Source organism: Daphnia carinata, chromosome 5 (assembly GCF_022539665.2).
Source record: "Daphnia carinata strain CSIRO-1 chromosome 5, CSIRO_AGI_Dcar_HiC_V3, whole genome shotgun sequence".
In the NCBI taxonomy this organism is placed as follows: domain Eukaryota; kingdom Metazoa; phylum Arthropoda; class Branchiopoda; order Diplostraca; family Daphniidae; genus Daphnia; species Daphnia carinata.
Genome location: NC_081335.1, coordinates 2,881,404 through 2,903,103, shown reverse-complemented (window position 1 = coordinate 2,903,103; position 21,700 = coordinate 2,881,404). Strand labels below are relative to the sequence as shown.

Genomic DNA, 21,700 nt, shown 5'->3' with positions numbered 1-21,700 from the left:
TTTCGGAGTTGTGCCATCGGTTCTTGTTTTGCCAAGCATCATACACAAAAAAGACAAGGCCTGCGGCGATTTCATACCGATCTCCGGACAGCTCTTGTGACATTTTTATAATTTCTGTTAACGGAAGATTAACCGGCAGATAAATGTTGAATGAAGCGGGTACTAAATTTGACAAAATCTCAGGGGTTAATACATTCAGCCTCGTCAAGATGGCTAGGAGCATGCATAGAATTATAATCTCATATCGTTCTTTGTTGGCAAGAAAAAGTCGAAATTCAAACCGCTGGGCCCTCCCGATACGATTGGCATTAGTTGGCCGGACAGTTTTCCAAATTGCAGCCATCGGGTAAGCAGGGTTTTTTTCCAGATAGTCGATATCTTTTGCTAGTAACTCGAGTAAATTGCCAAATGCATCATGGTTATCCAAAAAACTCTCCAGTACCTTGATGCACTGTCTTCCGTGTTCGTTACTGGCTAGAAAGTAAAGTACGTTGACCAATTTGGAAGCATCTTTTTGTAAGTGCGTCGTCACCTTGGCCACTAGGGCCTTACCAGGTTGGAAACGGAATGGAGTAGCCATGCCTAAGTTAAGACAACCTGAACCGACTATTCTCTGGTTCGAACTATCAAAATTTCACGAGCTGATTTCTGTTTCTATCGCGCTTATCGATGCACGTAAGTAAAATTCTCACATGATAAAAATTAATGCCGTCCTCTCATAAAATGTAGTACAAACGTTTACTTCACCCTTACGTTTCATGTGTATCAAGCTGCAATTGTGCAACCAACCTGATGCACGGCAACCAAGGCTTTAGTTTCCTCGTTTATCAGCTTTAACGATTTTGTACAAAGAATTTCGTTCTGCAAGTTTCTCTACTCTAAGTATCCCGTTCAAGGTGTTACATGTTTTTTATTTCTGAAGTGAAATTCATGTTAGCGGCAACAACTACAACTGCTACGTCGATTAGATTTTTTTTTGTAAAGCGCTGACGAACGCTACACATTTCGTCTGGGATTGTCACAAGTTTTCATCATGGCATATGTATGGACGATCAGCGTTGCCTAGCTGTGCACGTGCTAACAAGAGATATAAACAGCTCGGCACCAATATATCCTCCAATAGTGGTTCCAATTCCAGGTAAAATGGCATTGCCCACAAAAGAACCAACAATTCTTCCAGCAAGGCTTACGACTGCTGCGGTGTCGAACCACGGTGGTGCAACATTATTGAATATTTGGCCAGCTTCCGGAACAGCTTCGAGTCTACCTTCCGGAACAGCTTCGAGTCTACCTTCCGGAACTGCAGGTTTGTCGACGTCTTTCCCTAATTTGTCGAGGAGATTTCCGTAAGCTTTATCAATATCTTCGCAAGCTTTGAAAATGAGATTGAAATCCGCGTTTTCCGGGTTTTTAAGGAAATTGATGACCTTCTCGATATTTTCGGGTGAATTTGCAAAATGTTTCTTGATTTTTTCCTCGACTATCTGGTCAAACATTTTTCACAAACCACTCTGGCCGCAAGCTTTAGATTAACTAGTGCTGTATCGCTTTGGCCTATCATAATAAGGATTTTTTTACGATAACGTATGGCGTCGTTCTCTGCAATGTTAATTCAAGATGGCAAACGACAGAAAATTCTTCAGAAAAACTCGAGCATATTGCGCTAATTACATCAAAATCGATTTCCCAAGCAGATTCCAACTATGTGAGTTTTTGTTTTCCATTTTATGACCTAGTATTGCTACAGATAAACTTGAAGAGTATTTACGTCATGCGTTTCGTAGAAAAATGTTATTCGTCCCCATTCTGCCGATTTATCTTGTAGCACTGACTGTTTTTTATAACATCAACTAACCACAGCGATGATATTCTGTTAAGTTTTCGGGAAAGTGAAAATGAAGTTGACAAACAATAAGATACCGACACCATTTTACTTTCAAGTGAACTAATGGCATTTTCGTAAATAGGAGGCTTATAGCAAAACATAGAACCACGGAAACTAAAGGCAACATTCAGATAACAAGCATCCGACCGAACGTGTTGGCCATCATAATTGGACGTTGCCTTCAAGATTCACAGGTTAGTTGAGTCGCGATTTGCCTAAATATGGGCGATGGAATGGCAGCAAATCTCGATGGTAAAATGACTCCCATATGAGGATTAAATGATGAGACTACATTTGTTTCAGATAAATGAGGAATAAAGTGACAGCGTTCAAGAGAGAAAAGAGTATACAGGTTTAACGACGTTTGCGGTTGTCAAAAACTTCACGCATCAATTTCTTTAGATATCGGACTTCATTGGCCAGGTCGTCATGTTTCGATTGCAATTGGCGGTTACGCTGTTCAAGAGCATCCTCCTCTTCCAGCAAGATGTCTAGTTCGGCTTTCTTCTTGATGCGATAGCGAGTGGCGGCTGTTTTGTTTTGTTCTTTCTTGCGGAGGCGACGGTCATCTGCTTTGAGAGTCTTCTTGCGTGGCTTACGCAACGTAGCAGTAGTGGTGTGATTGCAGTTTGTTTTGCGTCCCGACGAACGAGGTGTAGCTGGTGTCCATTCTGTATCACTCGATTCCAATGTTCCCTCTCTAACAGACGGGAGATAAGAAACCGGACTCGGTGATATTGTTGACACATCGTCTATATCAATTCCGTTCCCGTTTATCAACGTGATAAATTCAGCCAATTCATCGTGGACTTGGCTTGAAGCAACGTCGCCTAAATATTGAAGTAATGCTGTAGACTTATCTGTTTTTCAAAACCCAACGTACTATTTACCTTTGATAAGAGAGTCAAGGAGTAACGACGTTATCTCATCATCATGTTGCGAAAGTTCTGGCTGAATGGGCGTTGAAGCAAGTTCTTCTTCCGCAATTTCATGAAGCAAAGATTCCAGCGATTCAAGTAGTTCTTCATTATCTTCCGGAATCGTTATAACGGGTACGTCGGGTTTAATTGAAGACAAGTTATCCTGATACGAAAACGTTTGCAATGGTTACACATGCTTAAAGGTTAACATATTAAATTGTAACGGGCAATACTTGGTATGGATATAATTCCTGCGGACTCTCCGGCTGGATAGGTGTGGGAGCTTCTGGGGTCAGCGGACTTGATGGGCAGGGTGAAAGTAGGAAGTCTTCGGTTTCATCCAGTGAAATCGAAGGCGACTCCACCAGTGACTGCCCAAAGATTTCCAAGTCCATTGGCTCCTCCAGCCATTCAGAACAGGAATCTGTACGGTACAAGAATATGGTTAAACTCATCACGTTTGACGATTGAAGGCATCAAACCTGCTAAAAGATGGTACCGCATTCTACCCATGACAATTTAATATACCCGATACGGCAACACAAAACTAATATGAATTTGACGTTTAACACTTTGCGAACTATGAGTATCACTTTCGACGGTTAATTTTTTGAGAAGCGATAATCATTTCCCTTACCCACAAAATATGGTAGGGGGTGGCAGACATTTTTTTTTTTGCGCTTCTGTGTTTTCAAAGCTAATGAGATGATTTTGCTACTACAATTATATACGCTATAGAAACAGCAACGCTGAAAACACCGCAGACTACAATTTCTCGAAAAACAAATTTAAAGAAGATTAAAGGCGCTGGTTCTGTTAGTGTTGCTTTCTGGACTTCTTGTGACTGGATGCGCTGAAGAGTGTGCTACCAGGCGATATAGACAAGCCAGAGTTGTTCTAGATAGACAAGCATCGGAAGTTGGCTCCAAGCCAAAAAGATGAATCACGTGATAAGCACGGGGACAGCACGAAGGAAAAGATCAAGAATCGAGTAATTTGTCGTTATACGAGACAAACTAACACAGAAAACAAAGTCAACTTTGACCCCCCTTGTTTTGCATCAACTGCATTTTTCGACATCTTCTTTTTCAAAAACAAAAACAATGTACTTCCCTAATAAATCATTATTGCTGTCAAAACTATAAAGTTCAAAACAGAGATTGACAGTTTGGATGGTTGGTAACATGTGTGACTTACTGTCATGCTGTATTTTGGAACTGTCAAGCACCTCCAGCAACTCTGTGGCTAATTTACGTCGATTGTCACTTCCATTCTCAGCTGTTATAAAAGAACTGTCACCTATATTTTTAAATATAACAATTTTATACCAAAGTTTTGTTTTGTAACTGGGAAACTACCCACCTCCATCTCTCCAAACAAATGTGCTATTGAAGTCATCATCCTCAAAAGCGGGCGACCAGTAGGCCCCCAGATTGCTGTCCATTTCTCCCAATTCCATTTTTATTTGTGGACGATGGAATTCCATTAATGTGTTCAGGGTAGTCACTTTGTGTTATAATAATAGATTTTCTTGTCGGCAGGGCGACTGAAGGGGAAAGCGGGCTAAAAGACCTAGAAATCGCAATGATATTAATAAACATTTCATGGTGTTAATTGTAAATACATTATCAAACAGTGAATCATTTATTTTCCATTGGAAATAATAAACCCATGGCAATTTCTTTGAAGCCTTTCCCTTAGTATTATAGCCTTTCACATTTTGGTGACGTCAATAAGGGACACCGACGAAGGTGAAATGGATTGCACAACACTGAAAATGGCGTTTCACTTGCAAATCAGAGGAGTGTTTGGAAATACAATCCCTTTTTCACGCTTTTTAAAATAAGTTAATTGAAACATAACTTACTCCATTTTGAAAATAGTTGTACAGGCACACGGGGGTGTGCGTTTTAACGCAAAAAGCGCTAGTATCCCATCATGGTTCACCGAATGGTACGAGGAAAAAAGTTTATTAGTACTGTTCTGTTAGGTGTCATGGAGGATACTGAATAATCACGGCGGCTGACGAGTTTACAGTTGCGCATCGTCTGCAATGTGGCTTAACGCCATCTGGAAGTTGTAGAAATTTATTTGGCTTTGTCGGTCCAAAATGAATTAATTAAATAAAATTATTTGTCGAAGCAGTATTTAAAAAAATTTAATTCTTTATTTTAACATGCATACGCCAAATTGTGGGACGGAGCGTTAAAAATCTCCGTTTATTCAAAGCTTCTTGATAGTTTGTGAGTCGGTCACCATTGGCGCCAAACCATTCTAAATATCTTTTTTATTTGTGGCGCGATTGCATCAGCTCGTTTGTTACGCCACCTAGCGGTCGCAAATATTACTATAAAATTTGCTTGGGAAAAACTGCCCGCACGATGAGGAATTTTTCTCACGCACATTACACACTCAGACACACACAAAAGCCGAAAGCCCTCTCCCAATTTATGCAACCACTCTGCATCAATATATCAACTTGATTCCCTTCTACTCCGTGTAATATACAATGCCAAACCGCCACCAGTACAAGCCGTTTTGGCCTTCAATGCCAATCGATGTTTCCCTTTTCTTTTCCACCTACGTATCTTTTCTTAGAATTGTACCGTTCACCAGTTTTTTAACGCATTCCTCATTGACGGTCAAAAAATGCCTTTAGGGTTGACTTAATATTTTTTGCTCGCTGCTGTTGTCTCTCAACATCTATCTCCGGCTGTTGTAGAAAAAAAAAAAAAAAAAAAATACAGTTTTTCTTTTTTTTTCATCTCTATTTTCCGTGGCCTTCTCTTTTCTTTCTCTCTCCTCTGCCTCCCTACTCGACTGCGTGTTTTTTTACCCGCTGAAGGTTAAAAGGGAGAGAATTAAAAATAAACACACTCCCGAAACGACTAGGACGAAACGACGAGCAACATACACACACAAGAGGAGAGAGTGAAGGGGGAGCGGATTCGAGTCGGAGTCTGAACCGCTTTCTCTGTGTGGATAAAAAAAACTTTTCGTTCGGATGAAGATGGCGCCTATCCCATGTTTTTTTGTGTGTGTTCTTCCTTTCGGCGTGACGAACGGCTTTTTCTTTCTCCCCCTCCTATGCCCAGCCTCCAGCACTCTTTCAAACTTGCACCGAAAAAAGACATCCGCCCCAGAGCTATCCATCTTGAAGAAAGGGTACACACACAAAAAAAAAAGTGGGGGGAAAAAAAACTAGCCGTAATGACTCTTGTGTATGTGTCCTCATTGGAAAGCGAATTCCCGGGTCCAGTATGTTTAGTATCTTTGTATAATCCAATGAAACATGTAAAAATAAGAAAGAAGAACGATAATATGGCCCATATCCATCCAACTAGATGATGATGACGATAGCGAATGGCGACCATTTTTTCCCCTGCGGTTTCGTCTGCTGGATTGCCGCCACCACAAATGAAGAAATAGAAAAATTATTTGTTGGAATCGGAAAACTTTGACCACAAAAAATAATAATAATAAATAAGTAAAAATGAAAACGGCTCGAAACAAGAGGATGAACCGGCTTTTTTTTTGTGTGTCTTTTGTCTTTCACTTTCTACGTAGTCACGTGAAAACAAATTACGTCAACTTTTATGCTGCCCTGCACAAGAGAGGACGATAGAGGGAGACTGGCTACATGACACGACAAGATCAACACAGGAACGGACGCGTTTGCATAACAAGACGTTGAAACAGGTTTTTATTCATTTTTCCCTTTTCTTCGGATTGTTGAAGAATCGTCGTCGTTTCTTATCTAGACGTTGATGGACATCTAAAGTGACACACCTAGAGAGCTAGAGGTGTGTCACTGTGCGGGATTTTACTCGGAAATGGATCACAATCGCGCGGTATGAGCGATCAAGGCCAAAGCGTCGCACAGACGTGTTGCGGAAACCCATCCTTCGGCGGTTCGAGGAAGTCGATAGATGGATGGAGGAGGGAAAGAAAGAGGAGGTTGATGAAAAAGGAGGCAAGGAGACCGGCAAGAAAAAGTGAAAGAATAAAATAAAAATAAATAAATAAAAAATAATAATAATGGGGGGAAAAAAGTCAGTTCCAAGGCCATACAGCAGGAGCAGTTTCGATCGAATCGTCTGGTCATGCTCAAGCAACGCCATCTATCTATTTGCATAATGCAAGGCGAGTAGTTTTGTTACTGCACTCGCCATTGCTAGGCGAAAAAAAAATGGCCAACTTTTAGGTTTTGATATTCATCAAAGCACACATTCGCCAAAGCTAATGGAAAAAGGAAGCTCTCGTGGTGGATACAAGCCCTGGCGCTAGTTGACGTCCATTCCTATTATTCTAACTTTTTTTTCTCCTTTTTTCCGAGAAAAACAAAATGGGTGGGGCTCGTGAAGAAAAGAAGGAAACTACACACACGGTGAGGGGCGGCCATTGCGGTTCGGATATCCAATCCAAACCCTCTTCTTTTTCGAACAGGCGGGATGGGGAGGTCCTGCCCCCTCTCTCTGTGTATGTGTGTGTGTCTCACTTCTTTTTTTGGGTGCCGAGGCCGGGTCCGTTGCTGCACACCCGTTCGTCCGTTTGCCCGTGTGTGCTCTCACTGCCGTTGTGCTGTCTGCTCTGCTGTGTCTCGTTCGTCGTGCAGGGGACGAGAAGCACCCCTTTCTGCTTGCTCCTTTTTGATTATTAAAAAAGAAGAAGAAGGAAAAGAAAAGAAGAAAAGATCCGTATGTCTTTCGCTGTGTGTGTGTGTGTGTGTAGCAGCTTTGTTGTGTCCGTTTCTTCTTTTTTATATATTCCACACCGGCACACAGGGCCACATTGCTGCTGACTTGTTCTTGTTTGCGAAACGTTTCTTTCCCCATTCGACAACATACCACCACCGCAGTGCGAGCGGTTTGTGCCCAGGCCTGATCGGTCTGGTGAGCCTCACACAAAACATTTTATTTTGACGGGGCCATTTTTCATGCGAGAAACAACACAATAAAAGTGGAGAAAACAACAACTCCACCATCACCACCACGCAGTACAACCATAAAAATTCGTGTGTTTGTGAGCCAAACGAGAGCAAATGATTAACATCATCAACATCATCGAAAAAAAAAAGAAAAAGCGGCCATCACCAGTGAATGAGTGAGTGTTGTTCTGTGTGTCTGTGTCTTTTTCTAGTGCAGTTTTCCTTTTTGTTTTACTTACTTCTTCTAATGCTTTACTCTGGGCCCCCACAAAGATCATGGAGCCGCTGCTACTGAGCAAGATTGATCGGATATTCAACTCGCTGAGACTTCAGAATCGCACAGGCCTGCATCACTCGACGTAAGTTTTGATTCAATTGCTGCAAAGCCCTCATTTCTTACGTGATTGACTCTTGGTCGAATAAAATTGGGACCAGCACGTGCAGTTCGTGCAATGACTGAGATACCCATCATTTTGTTGTCAAGGGTAAGGTTGAACTGGGTTATCTATTGAACAACAAAACATAAAAAAGAGGTTATTCCTTTTATTATTGGCAATCGGTTTGGCGGTGGTAGGTCGATATCGTTAGATAACGGGGATGAAATTGATCATTTGACGACCCTGTACGGAAATAATAGAGTTCTAACCCACCTCTAGTACATGATGGCTGAACCACTTTTATCGGTTACAGCAACCAAAAAACCCAGAAAGAAACGAGCCACTTCTAGGTTGCCAAAACCAATTTTAGGCTGCCCTTTTTTTTCTGGTTTTTTTCCCCCCATCTTTTTTTTTTTTTTGTTTGACCCGGGAGAAGGAGGGAGGGGGGTCGGGAGCCTGTACTGACATTTTTCACCGTAGATGTCGCTAATGGCGCTGTAGCTTCCATCCGGCGGGATTTTTTCCCGCCGTTTTTTCTTCTGCTGCTTCGTTCTCCTTTAACATACATTTCTTTCATCAACGCGCTCTCATCACCATTATGTATCACGTATTACATGTATATTTCCTCTCCAACCCCACTCTTTCCCCAACTCGATGCTTTAATATGTCTAGATGGCCTGCGGGGGTACGAACGCTAAAAAACTTTTTCTTTCTCCGTTATTCATTACTATCTCTGAAAACCATTAGAGAGAAATGTTTAATGACTATTGAAAAACATAAAAACTTGCTTTTAATCATTTTCTTGTTTTATTTATTTATTTTTTTGTTTCTTTATTGTCTGCTATCCTTTCATACAGGTTGGAGTGAGCTGTTCCTTATTTTATTTTTTATTTTATTTTTTTTTTGTTTGGGGAATCGGGTGAATGGGGTAACACAGTAGTCGATTTAAACAAAACAAAACCCTCCCCCACAAAAAAAAGTGATAAGAAAAACAAACTTTTAATCGGGAGAGAGGGCATCCCGAAAATCGCGTGTTTAAGACACGCACATCTACCTCCATGATGAATTATCCAGTATGGCCGGATTCGGCAGGGGTGGCCGGCTACTCTCGGACCTTGCTGGGCCAAAGTGGAGGCGGAATGCGGTCGTCGTTGGCTCCGCCACCGCCGCCTCCGCCTCCAGCAGCAGCCGGCAGTGGAGCCGTGACTGGAGACGAAGGAGGGAGCAACACAAACAAATGTAACCCGCCGAAATATAACGTCACCAACGGAACCGACCCTCAACAGCGTTCGGCCAATCACCATTCATCTTCTTCCGCAGCCGGATCGTCCGCCCGCTTAAATAATGGAGACGATTGTGGCAGCGGCGGCGGCGGCGGTGGTGGTGGCGGCGGCGGTGGTGGTAGCGGCGGAGGAGCTCGAGGCCATCAGCTCCCCTCGGCGGACAAATACGCCCCGCTGTCTTCCTTCACCGACGACGACAGTCTCCTCAAGGTGAACTCGATTGGGAGTGGTCTTTCCTAAGAAATTCGACTGAAATTGTAACACGCAAAAAAGGGGGGAATTGAATTAATCGAGAAACGCAGCACGAAAAAAATGATTTGAAATGGGATAATAACAAAACTCTCACTACCATCGCTGCTGGGCATAATACCGTCCCACTCGTTTGATATTTCGAATCGAATACCTAATTTAAAAAAAGAACGACACTGGCCAGATTTGGGATTTCTTGGAATCATCGAAATGGCTCTCGAGTGGGTATCTTGATAATTTTGCCGTATAGGGTAAAAAGACTTTTTCAAAACAACGAACGAGTTTATTTTCCCTCTTAAAAAAACAATCAGGGAATTTGAGAAATGACAATTTGTTATACTTCATTCTCGTGACATTTTTTTTTCTCTTGGCAATTCTTTTATTCCTTATCTCGTGCGCAATCACCTATTTTTTTCGTAGAAACGCGAACGTATTCGTTAGAAAGCAAAAAAAAAAACAACAAGAGAAATGGAATTCTATATAACGAGAGCCAAGTCAAACTACGTAGTATTTAAATACGCGGGAAAAATAAAAATGTTTTGATTACATTTCCGGTTAGCCAACGAGATACATTTTTTTTACGTCATTTTCTAGAAAAACGCATTTTTTTAAATGTTGTAATTTATTCACTTGATTTGTAACATGCTTGCGTGATTGGACATAGGTAGCGACGCACTTTCTGAGCGGAGGGAACGGCCAGGGCCGTCACTACATGCCTATTGCCCGTGATTACTCAACATTGAGCTACTCCTCGGGCGTCTCCGTCAGTACGGCCGGCTCCTATTGTAATCCCGGCCAACAGCAGCAGCAGCAGCAACAACAACAACAACAGCAACAGCAGCAAACGGCTTTAGAAAGACCTGGGGGCTCGACACGCAATCCTCACTCTTCAGATGGCGGGCCGGCCGGAAGCCGGATATCTTCAGCTTCTAGCTCGGATAATGGTGGAGGAGCTAATACCGCCGGCGGTGCCGGCCAAGCCAACCCGCTGCTCTCGCCGTGCAGCGTCATGGAAGAGGCTTCCAGTCCCGGATCCACTACTAGCCAATTATCCTATTTGGGCGCTCTACAGAGTCCGGCCACTTCCGGATTGACACCGCTCGGGTTCCCGGCCCCGTACCTCCTGACGAAAGACGGGGCCGGATTAGCCGCTGCGGCCGCTGCTGCCGCCGCGCACGCTGCTCAGCAGGTCGGACACGTCGCGCACGGTGGACATGGCGTGCACGGGCATGGTAGTGGCGGACATGGTAGCGGCATTGGCGGACCCAAACAGAAGAAAGAACCCAAACCCGGCAGTGATGTACGTTCATTCGGATGTCAGGTATTAATACCCTGGTATCCCGCACACCTTTGGGCACTGTTTGGGAAAAACTGGTTTTTCTTTTTTTATTATTTCTTCCTGTTTTTGTTTTGATTATGTAAGTCTTGGATTGCCCTTTTTTTTCGTTGCGTTTAAGGGCCACTTTCCCTTGCATCCATTTTTATTCTTGCCAACTGGTTTTCCTTTATTTTTTTTCGTTGAGTTGATTAGCATTCAGTTAGCGTGATTGTGTCATCACTTCTCAGAAAAAGATAATCCATCTTGTCTAATTTACAGTGACCATCGTTTTTTTGTTTTGTTTTTGTGTTGTGAATATTTTTCATATCTTGCAACGGATTGCTTCTCGGAATGCTTAATATGTATGTTGTCAAGTATGCACATATTTATTTTTATTTTTTTCTCTTTGGAGGTCTGTGGGCGCGGATTCAAACAAAAAGCCACACTGGCCCAACATGAAAGGACCCACACAGACGAAAGGCCATTCGACTGCCCAGATTGTCACAAACGCTTTCGGCAACAGTCTCATTTAGTGCAACATTTAAGGATCCATTCGGATGAAAGACCTTACGGATGCACCTACTGCGAAAAGGTATTTTCACGCGCATGAGAAGTTTGGCAACGTCGAATTATTGAAATAATAATAATTTTTTTTTGAAATTTGAATGGGTCGGTTAGGCGTTCCGTCAGAAGGCGATACTCAACCAGCATATCCGGATCCACACGGGCGAGAAGCCGTACGTTTGCCCGCAGTGCACTAAATGCTTCCGGCAGAAGGCCATACTTAATCAGCACATCCGAACGCACTCGGGCAAACGTCCCTACTCTTGCCCGGACGCCAAATGCAAGAAGAAATTCGTCGACCAGGCCTCGATGGAGAAACATTTCAAAAAGCACATTGAGGACGACCAGCAGCAGTTGCTGGCCGAAGCTCGTGGTGGGCCGATGAGGTCCAATGCCGGGCGCAACAACGCCAAAGGATTGTTGAGAGTCAAATTGAACAATTCTGACCGTCCGGCGACTTTCAGCCGCGTGTTGGCGCCTGGCGCCGGCGGGATCTCGACCCAGGATCGGGCAACATCTCCCTTCCCTATCAACATGATGACTCGTCCTGGACAAAACAATAATAATAACAATAATAATAACAATGCCGCATCGGGCGCTCCTACTCCGGCTGGCACGGCTTCCGCGTCTCCTGAGCGGATGGCCGACACTCCTGCTAGCCGCATTGAACTGGCTCATGAATCATCATCTCAACAAGCACCGCCCACTTACCTGACTCATCACGGGCATCACCACCACCACCAAGCGGCCGCGGCCGCTGCTCCGGCTTCCGGACCCTATCATTTCGTACCCTTTCCTCACCGGCCCTATCACTACGATTTGTTGAGCCTCGGCTCCATGGGCCAATCCATGTACGGCGGCGGAGGCAACAACAAAATGGCCGAACAGCACGCAGCCAAATACCGATCGGATGCTTTGGGTAACTAATAGAATTCTGGTAAAAGGCTTCACACACAAATTTAGTTGCTCGACCACCGGCCAAAATTGTTCTAACGTGTTTTGGGTCGATTTCAATGTCTCCCTTTTTCGTAGGTGAAGCATCTCACAATCAGATGGGCGGACATATGGACAAGGAGTGCGTCCCTAACAACAGCATGGCAACCAACTACACCGTGAATGGAAACGTCCAGAAAGACAGCGTCCCGTGAGCAGAAGACTTTCACGACAGCTAAATATGACCCTCCTTCCTCCGACAACTCGATAAAAGTATATATCTCTTTTTTTTTAACTTCTCTTTTCTATTCTTTGTATTGATCTTTTTTTTTTCAAACACGTTTTTCCTTCCCCGCAAAAACTGGCGGCTGATATGCAAATCATTTAGAGGGACAAAAAAGGGTTAAAAAAACAAATTAAAAATGGGAGAATTGTGTTTTGTTTTTTTTTTAAATACATTTCCCCATTTTTTTTATTTTGTGGGAAAGAAAAATGCTGTGTGCCACACCGGTAAAAACAGTTTTCGTCGGCTAGAAAACTGTAAAATTTCATGATAATATCATAACAAAATTAGAAAAAAAACAGCCTTCAGGCCATGTTCCTATCATTAAAAATTGTTAACAGGTTCTAAAAATTTTTCTTTTCAAACAAGAAAAATAATAATCCCGAAATATGTGGGCGTATATATAAAAAAAAAATAATAATTTTTTTCTAATGAATATCAATTATGAAAACAATTTTTCAAACTCTCTTTTCTCTCCCATCGTCCGGGATTTTTGTTTTCCGTGTCGCGTTCAGAGTATACGAGAAAAAAGTACGAAAAAATAAGAACTGACATAGGAACACGACACATTGACGAAAAGCTAGGATTTTTTAAATCCTTGTGTGTTTGGTTTATTGTTGTTCCTTATTTTTTCCTCTTTTTTCATCATCGTTTTGCAGGGTGTTTTTTCTTTCTCTCGTTATCTCTCCTTTCTCCAATAACCGATGGGTTCAAAAAAAAAGAGAGAACATTAATTGAAAGGGATAGAAAAAGTGCAGGTCCTTTTTTTATATTGTCGCATGTTCCTCCACTATTTGAAAATGTCTAGACATTTTTTTTTACGAGAATCAAAGTAGACGGATCGATCAACTAGGAGGCAGACGGAAGTATCGATCGGAGTCGGGGACGTGTGTGTCATGCCAAAAGAGTTTCTCGTTGCAAAAAAAAAAGAAATTTGTCTTTCTTAGATACACATTTTGTTTGTTATTTTCCTTTTTTTCGTGACAAATCGAAGAAGGAAAATGTCGCTTTTCAGTTTATATGTCGCTAGGAAAATCGGAGTGAAGTGATTCATTTCTTTTTTGAACTTTGAATTTTTTTTTTCGCAATTAGCTTTCAACCCGCCAAATGCAGCTCAAAAGACGCAAAAAAAAAAGGGGGAAAATGGCTTCCAGATGAAAAAAAAAATTTTTTTCTCGTTCAATCAGAAGAGAATCTGGCGCTATTTTAGTAGCAACTTTGTGTTGTTGACGTTTTCTACAATTGAGAAACATTTTTTTTTTCTTTAAATCGGGGTGCCATGTAGGTTTTAATTTTTCGCTCGGTTTTACAAGTTAAAGAAGAAAAAGAAATGCATTTTATTTTTCGAAATGGGTTTCGGCTGGTGTGTGGATGGAGGAACTGTAAATCTTTCATTGTCGCTTTGTGATACGAAAGAGGTGAAAAAACAAACAAAATGACGGTTTACTTTTATTTTTGAATTTCTCCGACTTTTTCATCTTCTCATTCAAATTCACTGGGCAACGTTGTCGAATTTTTTTTTTAAGATGTTTAATATTCCACATCTTCATTTTTTTTTTTTTTTTCAAAAGAAAATTTTAATTTTTAGCCGAACAATATTTCAAAGACATAAAAATTGGCCGAACAAGACATTTTCCATCTTTTTTCGAAATACATATAAAAATAGGGTTAGGCAACTTTTATATATATATATATATATGTATAGTCGATGGCATATGTTGAAAAACGAAATTCTTCCCATTTAAACGTCAATTTCTTCCCCCCTTCAAAAAAAACTCTTCTGATTCTCAACCGAAAACAAAACCTGTTAATTGTTTCTGTTATTTTCATCAAACCCTACTCTTCCAAACGGAAAAAAAACACACTCCCGACTGTGATGTCATCACGTTTGTAACCCGACAGGAAGCAAAAAAAAAAAAATCACGACAATGGTCCCCCTCCCCCCATTCGTTTTTGGAAAATTTCTGTACATCCACCACCCACAAAACAGACACACCGAAATTCTAATTGTTCTCCATCGTTGAAATATTTTTCTCTTCTTTAATCGGAGGGCAAGATCCCACGTTGTAACTGTGTCTCAATTTTTCTTTTTATTCGATCAACTACTATAGGCCTAAATATTGAGACATTTTTTAAAATTATAATTTAGCGTTTTTTTTTTATCATTTTTTGTTGAGGGAAAAGAAGGAGAAAGGAGGAGGAGAGAAGAAACCGATAAAAAAAAATGAAAAAAAGAGAATGAATCGCGTCCGCCACGTTTTGTATACGTACACTCTGCCTTGAAAAGAAAGCTAAAATTAAAAGAGAATCGCTAAAGAATGAAAATGATGTGAAAGAAAATTCAAATGATTGTTGATGACGTCACCCGCTGGTTCGATTGATCTTATGTGTCTCTTTAATAATTTCGTTCATGTTTGTTCTCTTATTTTTATCTTGTTGTTAATTTGGTTGTTAAAGTCTTTTTTTTTTTTTTTTTTAAACATATACATATATTGATTATGATCATGATTACGTGCTTGAATGTATGAGTAATTCTTTTGATTTTTGAATATTTTTCCCTGTTTGATTTGTCATTTAAACATTTTTTTTTTTTTGTTGTTGTGTCCCTTCGCCTGCCCTTATTCTCATCCGCACGGTGTCGCGGAAGTTAAACACACACCCTCCCTCCACACATGCATTTTTTCTTTTTTTTTTTTTATTTTAATTTCCCAAGGTCTACAAGGTACACGAATGAGCGGTAAAAGAAAAGAAAAAAATTGAAATAAAAGAAAATGTTTACAAAAAAGAAAAAAAAATATGTCGAAAGGAAAAGAAAAAAAAAAAATAAATAAAACAATCCTAGTGCTGTTGCGGATTCACAAATAACACTGCCACGTGGCTTCGAATACACTAGAACGTGCAAATCCGTTTGTCATCATCTCACTTGGTCATTAAATCAAATATAAATGAAGTAAAATTGCAAAACGACCGGTAAGAGTCTGTCCTGATTACCTGGGGATTGCAACCGGAAGGTACTGGCGATAAGCCAAAAGGCACTATGTATGTCGCGCCAGTACGTTCCGATAGCAAACTGGTTGGCAGGTAACTGGGTCCGAACCCTACCGGTCGGCCTTCTAACCCATTACGAAGAGTCGGTCGGTGTCCGTGCCTCCTGGTATGGTAGTACTGAAAAAAACGGTTTTTTATTTTTTTTTTTTTTACTTTTAAAATTATCTCTCAACTGGTTTTGTTCGCCCTGTGTATTACGATCGTGTTCTTCAATCACAATGAATAGTAACATTTTTTTTCCAGTCCCGTTCGTAAAATGTCGTGCCCATTATTTTGGGACACAACCCCGTTTTTCTGGTTTGATAAACACAATGAACAAAAAAAAATTATTGAATAATAATCAAGAACAGTTGAAGACGGTAATTATGATTGCGAGTGATGTAGTGCATGGGTGGCTTTGACATTGAACTCGTTTCAGTGCCAAAAAATAAAAAAATTGGTATTGCAGAATAATAAAAAATGGCATGCAACGAAAAAAAGTGAAAAACAGCTCTAAAAAAATGGCGTCTTCGTTATCCAATAAATTATGACACGCTTGACGAGAACATTTGAAAGAACAAACAAGAAAAAGAAACAGGTAAATACACTCAACACTGAATAATATATTTATAATATATACCGTTTACATATAGTACGTTTACCCGGAGGGAACTTAAACAATAAGTAAACAAAAAATGAAAAGAGGGAAATTATTACAAATACATTCGAGAAAAGGGCGGGGGGGGGATGACGCGGTATTACCTTAAAAAAAAAGAAAAGATATAAGTGTCTTTTGTGTATGTGTGTGTGATTGCCCAACAACAACAAGAACGATAATATTATGTAAGTGTAGGTGTCATCGAAATGGCGGGACACTAGTGTGTATCCCTCACGTGTGTCTGTGTCTAGTTGTTGTTCCTGTGTATGACGGGGCTTTAAGAGCTCACTGGAACTCGTCGTCCGAGCTGAGTAGCATTGTCTTTTCCGTGTAAGCGAGACGCGATGGCGGCACTCCAACAGGACCTCCATTGCCTGACTGGGCGGGGGCTGACGATGTTGAAGAATGAGCAGCAGTAGCAGAAGTTGCATTAGTAGCAGCGATAGTAGTCGAAAATGAAGATGTAGCAGCACCACCTGAATTGACGGGAACTGTAGGAGAAGCGATTGCATTCGATGTCGAAGGTGCCGGATGAAGAGTAGGGGTCGTACGATGAATGGCAGGCCCCGATTCGTCAGTGTCAAACGTTCCATTACGACTTGGCCGTCCACCAGCGCCACGAGATACCGATCCACCTAATGATTCACATACAACATGATGTCATCTACTAGATAAGAACATGATAAAAATAACGTACTGGCGCTGTATTGAGTGTACTGTTGGTACTGTGGGTGAAAATTGTGAAATGCATCCGTCATGATATCTTTTGGATTGACTGTTTCCTAAGCTCCCATAAAATTTTAATCAGTTTACATCAGGTGGGCTTTCAAGTGATAACAACGTGACAAATACCTTCAAACTACTGGAAATGCTCTGCATGGTGACAGTGCGACCGCGTGAATCAGTAGCACAATTCTGGGCGTAAACCGTCACGGGGAAAGCGTAGCGCAAGGCCACGGCAGCGAAACCCATTTCGATACATACCTATTCGGAAGAGCAATGAAAATCGGTGATGAAAATGGAATCGATTCATTTGCAGATAAAACATACCAGGAAGTTTTGGTAGCCAGCCGAGACGGTTCCAGCGTTGGTCGAAGCACTGCCATCGGCTGCGTAGATCGGAGAGATAATCTCCAAAGTTTCCAGCACGGCCAGCAAGACACCTGCACGAGAGACCACACACAAAGTTTTTCAATACATAACATCCATCAGCTAAGGCTTCCCTTTTTAACACAACAAACGATTACATTTATCTCTTTAAATCGTAAAGGGTTTGAAAAAACGATCGACGTGGCCGAACTAAATTCAGAATGGATGTGGGTGGAGATATAATGTCAGACTATTCCCAAGCAGTTTTCGAAATATTCTCACCGCCCAGCTTTTCTTTTAAAAACTCTTGAGATCATATCTCATCACTTATGGGCCTTATTATGTTGCCCAGAGAACTTTCCAGTTGATTTTTACGATCATGGGAACAAACCTGTGGTTTTCTAGGCCAAATATTTTCACAATGAAAACGATACGCACACACGCTGACCAGTTGTTACCTTGCCAGAAAGACAAGAAGATGACCGATTTGATGATGGCAAATTTCAAGACTGGATCGTATGGTGTGAGTAGATCCTTGGTAGCAAAGTAGAAGAGGAAGAGAGCGTAGAGAGCCAGCGTGATGGAGACGTTGTAAATGATGGTGATGTACAGATAGCCGGACTGGGGGCTAGATCGTAAAGAAATCCATCAATCAATGGAAAGGCAGAGAGGGGTTGGCTAGGGAACAAATCATGAATAGGTAATTAGATACGTACCTCCAATCGCCGTCAGAGTATAGCCCTTGCGATTGTAGGATAACGGTCACAAAAGCCATGCAAGGTTTGACTGCACAGAATTGAAGCGTGGCCTGTTTACAGAATCGAAGGAATTCGATCGAATACTGACGACCAGATAGACAGCAGGTGCAGTAGAACCAACTCGACCTACGCAACGAAATAGACAAACAATGATGAATAGTGATCAAACGTAATGACAACAACGCACATACCGGATGGGTTTCCCTCGAATCTCGCTCATGATATTCCCCTCTCCTCCGAGATACTCGTAACAGAGACTCAAGAAGTTGTAAATGACGAAAGCTTCGTAGCAGTCACGGAATGTATCGAAATACACATAGTAGCTGTTTTTGTGGAAGAAAAGAAGAGAAAACCAAGAAGTAAGAGCGTAGATTGGTACAATGAAGAGAATCCTGACTATCCAACGCTGCTCAGAAGGGTGAGTGTAAAATCTCAGATATTGATATATCTGCAAGAGAGAAAAGTTGTAGAACAATGAACGCAACCACACTCTTCGTGTTTAATCAAACTTAAACAAACCTGATGGCAAGTAATAAACACAGCTGCCCAGACGAACACTCCCGCTATTCCTTGGGCTGACGCAGACATCAACCAAATGGAATCGTGGTGATGAGGTGATGCAGTTGAAGATGTGTTTGGTAAGATGCTGGAATTGTAGTCAACATCACTCGAAGCTACTGTGGTATCATACACTGCAGGAATTGTAGTCCCATTCCAGTCTCTTGTGGTGGCATTGAAGCTTGTTGTCATTTTTCCACTCTACGTTGAGCAAAAGACAATAGATTGTTGTAGTTCTTTTGCTATCCAATCACGCGCGGCGAGCAAATGGCCGACTGATTGTTTTCTTATCATCCACACGAACAAATATTCGGAGCAGAACAAGTGGAGGAAAATGGAGCAACGTCAGCGTCGGCCCACACATAAATTATTGGCTTACAAAGAAAAGATGACAGCAACTTGGGTGTTTGGCTGAGATTTCAAACAATTAGTCGGTCATTCTCTCGCTCTAGCTATTGTAATAGTGCAGGATACTCACGACTTAGAAGAGATCAACAACACGAACGCTGATGAACTCGAAGTGCATTATTTGTCTCGTACCCCCCCTTCACTTTTTCAGTGTAGTACTATGATGAAGCAATCAGGTCTCTTTTCTTTATCTGCTATACACTCCAGACTGTCCTTCGTGAACGATCGTGACGCAGGCCGCGTTGGCAACATGGCGGCAAATACGTCTTGGGAACTCTTCAACTGACATTTCGTTTTTCCTCTCTAGTTTTTTCAGTTATTTCTCTCAGGACTTGACCAGTTGTCCTATCATGAGCCCACATGTTTGTTTTTTTTCCGTTGACCGTACGAGATATCCTGCAAGGCCAACTTATTCTTTCGCAAGAGCAAAGTCAACATTGACGTGTCACCTTTATCTAATGAAATTTTATCGATCGACCGACGCAAGAGCCTACATATGTCAAAAAGCTTTACCGAATGTTTTTTTTTATTTCATCGTTTTAACAACTTATCTACAAATCCCACATCAGCCACAACATTTTTTCGACAACTTTTGGTTTCATTTTTGTTTTCTTTCAACGTAGCAAAAAAACAAAAAAAAAACAATTGCCTTGATGATGTCGACTGCTGGTGTGGGGGCCATGCGTTTCACATCTGTCGACCAGGAGGTCTTCGTCCTTTTCTTTTACTTTTATCTTTTCCTTTTTAATGGATCGGGAAGATTTCTCACGCAAGTCGGAAGATAGCACTGCTGTTGGCTTCAAGCCAATACTACGATTCAGGTAGGTGTTCTCACGACAACCGAAATTACCCATTGCTTGTTGTGCTTACGTGATTTTCCCCCCTCCATATTTTCGTGCCGTTGCCTGACGTCGTGAGCCCTTGGTTGCTAGATAGTCATTTTTCCCCTATCAAGTTGCACTTTTTTTTCGCTCCGATACTTTTGTCGGTTGTTTTTACGATCATGACGATGTGTGTAGATGGTGTGTTAAAGTTGTACCAAACGGAGGCGAGCCTTTCGTCTAACATGCCAAATGGCCACTCATTTTCGATATGAAAAAAACTGATATCTGTTCATATAATGCCATTTTAAAAAGCTATCCATTTGCCAATGGACCATGCTGTCTTATTAAATCCTTTTTTCCAAAAGATGGCATGTATATAACCTCTGAATAATGTCTGAGACTTGAAATGGTCAAGGATTGATGGACTGGCATACGAGTGTGTGTGTGTGTGTGTGTAAAACTTGATTATCAAATTTGTTTCGCTTTCAGCTAAATTCTTCTCGAGGAAGAAGGAAATGGAAAAAATTCGTGACGGCTTAAGTCTATTATTGTCTGCGCGTGCGCGTGGCTATTTGAATCAGGGTCATTTACATTTTTCTCTTCCATCCTTATTCTTTTCCGATATGGCGTCTGTTTATACATGAGACTGTTACACTAGGGGGAGTGCTAAAGATTTCTTTTATTACCTTTTCTTTCTTTTTTTTCCCTCGTACCAGAATGTTATTCTATGCGTGTGATAATCTTTAAAAGAATATCACCAGAAAAGATTTCTTTTGTGATGATTGGAACTTTTTCTTTGCGTCACGGTAACGGAATGCGATGCGCATATGCAAATTAAGCCCATCATCTCCATATCTCATCACGAAGCACACAGGAAAAAAAAAAACCCTTTTGATTCAAAAATTTGTTTTCGTTGTGCATACCGACCGAGAAAAAAGAGGCCGGTCGGAATTGAAAACAATGCAAACAAGTACGGTCAGTGCTTTTTTTTTTCACGCGGCTGTTCACATCGCGGCCCATTGACCCACTTCCGACGGTTTATTTTCGTAACACATCGATTGGTATTTTTTTTATAGACATTTTTGCAATCAGGACAGACGATACCAATAAAGCCAGGGGGGGAAAGCTTTCTAAAAAAAAAAAAAAAATCAAAAAACAAAACAAACGGTACATTAAATTTATTTTTTTCTTCTGAAATTTAAGAGGCCCATGAACTTTTGAAAGAGTTCACAGTCAACGGCGATCGAAAGGAAGAAAAAGTCTACACCGTTGCTTGAATTCAATTAACTGTTTCTCTCTTGAAAAGGGCGGTATCTGTCGTGTCTACAAGAAATATTTTACAAGTTTTTCTCCTTTTTTTTTCTTCTTCTCTCTTTCGAAACGTAGATATGCTTAGATAGTAACTGGAAAACCGCACGCCACATCATCAACTTACGAGCTCTGACGTAGGCGAAAAAGAACCCATAGAATACGTTTGCGTTCAAACAGGTTCTAAACAAGAAAATTTTGTTCATGTGATGGAATCTCTTTTATGTTTGACTGGCAACCTGCTATTCAACAGAGTCTTTTGTTGGAACCAGGTCAGCATTGCCTTTTTTCTCCCCCATACAACAAAACACCTGGGTCGAAAAGAGTCGCC

The 21,700-nt window shown here is 41.3% G+C and overlaps 3 protein-coding genes across 5 annotated transcripts in view; 1 reads left to right on the top strand and 2 right to left on the bottom strand.

Moving 5' to 3' along the window:
* Positions 1-1,912: 1,912 nt before the first annotated feature.
* The window catches only part of LOC130696712 (venom carboxylesterase-6-like), a 44,357-nt gene continuing 24,569 nt past the window's right edge, over positions 1,913-21,700 (bottom strand). For both annotated transcript variants that reach the window (XM_057519805.2, XM_059495500.1), the window contains 2 exons: positions 2,776-2,968; positions 1,913-2,715 (listed from right to left, as the gene is read on the bottom strand). In XM_057519805.2, the coding sequence (XP_057375788.2) occupies positions 2,240-2,715; positions 2,776-2,968 (669 nt within the window). In that variant the 3' untranslated portion in view covers positions 1,913-2,239. The remainder of the gene's footprint in view (positions 2,716-2,775; positions 2,969-21,700) is intronic.
* On the top strand, positions 7,305-15,205 carry LOC130695968 (zinc finger protein 628-like). Of its 2 annotated transcripts, XR_009002524.2 has the most exons (9): positions 7,305-7,908; positions 8,006-8,091; positions 8,967-9,492; positions 9,523-9,602; positions 10,306-10,962; positions 11,372-11,551; positions 11,638-12,442; positions 12,556-12,729; positions 14,924-15,205. XR_009002524.2 is itself a non-coding variant. In XM_057519027.2 (8 exons), exons 3-8 carry the CDS (start codon positions 9,168-9,170, stop codon positions 12,669-12,671), a joined length of 2,163 nt encoding a protein of 720 aa, XP_057375010.1. In that variant the 5' UTR covers positions 7,305-7,908; positions 8,006-8,091; positions 8,967-9,167; the 3' UTR covers positions 12,672-15,205. The 2 variants fall into 2 exon arrangements, 1 of the variants encoding a protein (XP_057375010.1); XM_057519027.2 differs by having other exon boundaries at positions 12,556-15,205.
* Positions 16,370-19,468, bottom strand: LOC130695973 (transmembrane protein 184B-like). Its single transcript, XM_057519034.2, has 9 exons — positions 19,308-19,468; positions 18,791-19,030; positions 18,463-18,719; positions 18,230-18,397; positions 17,972-18,141; positions 17,475-17,587; positions 17,277-17,408; positions 17,122-17,206; positions 16,370-17,059 (listed from the first exon to the last, which is right to left on the bottom strand). Exons 2-9 carry the CDS (start codon positions 19,019-19,021, stop codon positions 16,710-16,712), a joined length of 1,506 nt encoding a protein of 501 aa, XP_057375017.1. The 5' UTR covers positions 19,022-19,030; positions 19,308-19,468; the 3' UTR covers positions 16,370-16,709.